Genomic DNA, 4,163 nt, shown 5'->3' with positions numbered 1-4,163 from the left:
TGTGTGTGTGTGTGTGTGTGTGTGTGTGTGTGGGTGCGTGTGTGTGTGTCAGTGCGGGCCAGTCGTATCCCGCGGCCCAGCATGAGTCAGGGCTGTAGTCGTGACACCAGTCGGGAGAGTAGCAGAGACACCAGTCCGGCTCGAGGGTTCAGTCCGCTGGGTAAGAGCCCAAAACCAGACCAGACCAGACTCCTGCGCATGTCTTTACTCACACTTCACTTATCTGAATGGTTTTGGTTTTAGGAGTTTGGATCTAAATGTTTCTCTTTCACCTTTAATTTCCCATGAAACTAGGGCTGAATGATATGACAAAAATATATGTTAATATTTTTCGCTTTTTTATGATATTTTCATATACAGGTCAATATCAGTGTTATTTTAGCATCACTGAGATTCTATTATAGTTTTAATAATTATTTTGAATGAGTTTTTTTTAATTTTCCATTTTAATTTTAATTCTAGTTTAAGTTTTAGTCATTTTGTTGTGTGTTTTTGTCATATTTCTTAGTTTTTTAAATGTCTGTATAGTTTTTTTAAATAGAAATTTTTAGTTACATTTTAGTTATTTTAATACATCAAGTTTAGCTCAATAAGAATACTTGCCTTGTCAGCTAGCTGAAATAAAATGATATTATATTACATTATATTATTTGTATATTTTTATATATTTTGTCATTTTAATGATTTTCTTAAATGGTGAATTTGAATATAAATAATAGTCGTAATAATACTGTATATTATGTTAATATTATTATTTATATATTTTACATATTTTTTCCTATTTTTTTAATCTTCTTAAATTTGACCCGCTGGCGCTTATAGGTATAAATGCCTCGTTTTTTTGATCTGGTTTTATTGAAATAATTTTTAACAACATTGGATTGTAAATTACATAATTTTAGTAAAAGTCAATGACTGGGAGACTTGAATGTTTTATTTTAAATCTGTTACGTACATTTAAAAAACAGCCACGGGTAAAATTTACCCCGTGGCGGTTCTAGTGTTAAAGCTAACTTTTTTTTTTGGTTAAAAATGATCCAAAATCAATTATTGAGCAAGTACATAACCAGTCAGTGTTCAAAACTATCTCTTTACTTTGTAAACTTGTAAAAATGTTTTCTGTTGGTCTTTGCGGGGTTTTTTTTTGGACGTGATCCGAGCTAACTTTGCAATCGTTAGATTTACTTTTTTTGAGGAGCCGTACCGATGCACAACCCACGTAAAGAAGATAATTCTGCAAATAACTGCAATTGCAGGTTTCAAACAGAGATGGCGACAAAGAGGCAAAACTTACAGACTGCAGCTTTAAGGCTGCATTTATTTGATCAAACATACAGCAAAAATTTTGAAATATTTTTAAAAATTTAGAATAGCTGTTATCTATGTGAATATATTATAAAATTTAATTTTTTAAATTAATTTCAAAGCTGAATTTTCAGCATCATTACTGTGTCATCTTCAGTGTCACATGATCTTCAGAAATCATTCTAATATGCTGATTTGCTGCTCGAGAAACATTTCTGATTATTATCAATGTTGAAAGCAGTTGTGCTGCCCAATATTTTTGTGGAAACTGATACATTTTTATTTTTCAGGATTCACAGATGAATAGAAAGTTCAAAATAACAGCATTTATTTAAAATAGAAATCTTTTGAAACATTATAAATGTCATTACTGTCACTTTTAATCAATTTAATGAGTATTTGCTGGCTAAAAGTATTCATTTCTTTACTGACCCCAAACTTGTAAATGGTAGTGTATGTTTTTACTTATTTCTTTTGATTTTGAGATTGTAGTTTTCCCTGGCCGTGTGATTCACTTACATTCACATGCATGCAATTGTTCAAAAACATCCATGAGCATAAATCCTTTGCATGTCTCTTTTCTGTCAAATCCGTGTTAGTTCCTTTAGATGTTAGTTGCATGCATGGTGGCGTAGTCTGCGTAATATTTGACAGATGTTTGTGTGGTTTATGTAACTTGTGTCTCTGTGCTGTAGCAGAGACCGATGCGCCGGCGCTACGAATCTCCCGGCATGTACTCGGATGACGACGCCAACAGCGACGCATCCAGCGCCTGCTCCGAACGCTCCTTTAGCTCCCGTAACGGCATCGCCCCGCAGCACCTGCGTCAGACGGAGGACATGGCCGAGATCCTGAACCACTGCGCCAGCTCCAACTGGTCCGAGAGGAAAGAGGGGCTGCTGGGACTCCAGAGCCTCCTGAAGAGCCATCTATATTGGTGCACCTTCTTAATTTATTTTGACATTAAATGGTGATTTAAAAAAACCTGTTTTCTTATTATGAAACCATATTCAATTATTCTGCTTTGATATGAACAATTTGGTTGTGTTTTGTGCTAGTATATTAAAATAAAAGTATATTAAAATGCAGATGTCATGACGTGAGCGTGTCTGTGTTTCAGTCGCGTGGAGCTGAAGAGACTGTGTGAGATCTTCACCCGGATGTTTGCAGATCCTCACAGCAAGGTGACCTTTCATCATCTTCATTCATTCACAGTTTCTTTAAATAATGTTTATGTTTCTTTTGACTTCTGATGCTGATGACTTCTGTTCTGTTTTATGTTCTGGTGTTGCTTTGGGCCGATGCTTCAGAGAGTAAGTGATTCAAACCTGGAAATCTTGTAAAGAAATATCATAAATACATTTTAAAAACTTGGGAGCTGTTCACACTGGTGTTGTTTTAGTACCTTTGAGATTCTATTATAGTTTTTGAAATATTATTAATTAGTTTTTATTTTTGTATTTTCAGTTTTTTTAATTAAATTTTTTTTTATTCTTAGTTTTTTATTTTGTTTTAATTTTGGTTCAAGTTTTAGTAATTTTGTTGTGTTATTGTCATTTTTGTTTTTTTATTTTTAATGTCTATATAGTCTTTATTAATTTTTAGTTCAGTTTTAGCTATTTTAATACATCACATTAAGCTAAATGAGAAATATTGCCTTGTCAGCTAGCTGAAATAAATAATATTTAATTAATAAGTTATATTTAAAGTTATACTTATAAAATATTATATTATTATATATATTGTCATATTTTTATGATTTTCTTAAAAGGTGAAGTTGAATTTAAATATAAATAATAATAATAATAATAATAATAATAATAATAGTAATATATATGTTTGTGTGTTTTAAAAGTCTATGTAGTTTATGTAAAAATGTAAATGTAATGTAAAAAATTTAAATAAAAATATTATTAATTCATGCTTATTTTTAATTATTTAGTAATTTTGTTGTGTTATTGTCATTTTTATTTTTAATGTCTATATAGTTTTTATTAATTTTTAGTTCACATTAAACTAAATGAGAAATATTGCCTTGTCAGCTAGCTGAAATAAATAATATTATATTAATAAAGTTATATTTAAAGTTCTACTTATATAATAAAATTATATTATATTATTTGTATATTTTTATATATTTTTAAAAGGTAAAGTTGAATTTAAATATAAATTAATATATATATATATATGTGTGTGTGTGTGTATGTGTATTTTAAAAGTCTATATAGTTTAACATTTTATTTAATGTAAAAAATTAAATTAAAAATAATATTATTTCATGCTTATTTTTAATTAGTATTTCAGCTTAAAAAAATAAGGTGCGAAATGTTGCTTTGGCAGCTACCTGAAATAAAATGATTTTTAAAAATATTTTTAATTTATTTAATTTTTAACTGTATTTATTTCCATTTTAATTCATTTATTTATATTTTATTCTGGTTCACACAAAAAGTGCTGTTGCGCTGGAAACAGACTGACGTGAAGCAGCAATGCTTTTAGTCATTTAGCAGACGCTTTTATCCAAAGCGACTTACAAATAAGAAAAAGTAATTAAAACTAAAAGCTAAAACTCTATAAATACTATATATATATACACACATTTAAGAAAATAAAAGAAATTAAATAAAAATGACAAATGCATACAACATCATTTCAAAACTAAAACATTTAAATGAAAACAAAAAAAATTAAGCTAAAAACAATTCAAACATACACAAATAAGAAAAAGTTGAGTATAATAATGATTCTAACATAACACTAAGCCAAACACCAAAAAAACAACTACATATGTGTATGTACAGCCACACACATATACATATACATGTACATATATATAAATACATTCAATATATATATAT

The 4,163-nt window shown here is 29.0% G+C and overlaps 1 protein-coding gene across 1 annotated transcript in view; it reads left to right on the top strand.

Moving 5' to 3' along the window:
* The first annotated feature begins 81 nt into the window (after positions 1–81).
* Positions 82–4,163, top strand: part of LOC107755625 (CLIP-associating protein 1-like) — a 23,169-nt gene continuing 19,087 nt past the window's right edge. Inside the window, exons 1-5 of the mRNA XM_016572515.1 lie at positions 82–160; positions 244–245; positions 2,001–2,229; positions 2,410–2,489; positions 2,616–2,618. Of these exons, the coding sequence (XP_016428001.1) occupies positions 82–160; positions 244–245; positions 2,001–2,229; positions 2,410–2,489; positions 2,616–2,618 (393 nt within the window). The remainder of the gene's footprint in view (positions 161–243; positions 246–2,000; positions 2,230–2,409; positions 2,490–2,615; positions 2,619–4,163) is intronic.

Source organism: Sinocyclocheilus rhinocerous, unplaced genomic scaffold, assembly GCF_001515625.1.
Source record: "Sinocyclocheilus rhinocerous isolate Xijiao unplaced genomic scaffold, SAMN03320098_v1.1 scaffold1674, whole genome shotgun sequence".
Classification (NCBI taxonomy): Eukaryota; Metazoa; Chordata; class Actinopteri; order Cypriniformes; family Cyprinidae; genus Sinocyclocheilus; species Sinocyclocheilus rhinocerous.
The sequence above is the reverse complement of the archived record's forward strand: the minus strand, read 5'-3'. Positions and strand labels throughout refer to the sequence as shown.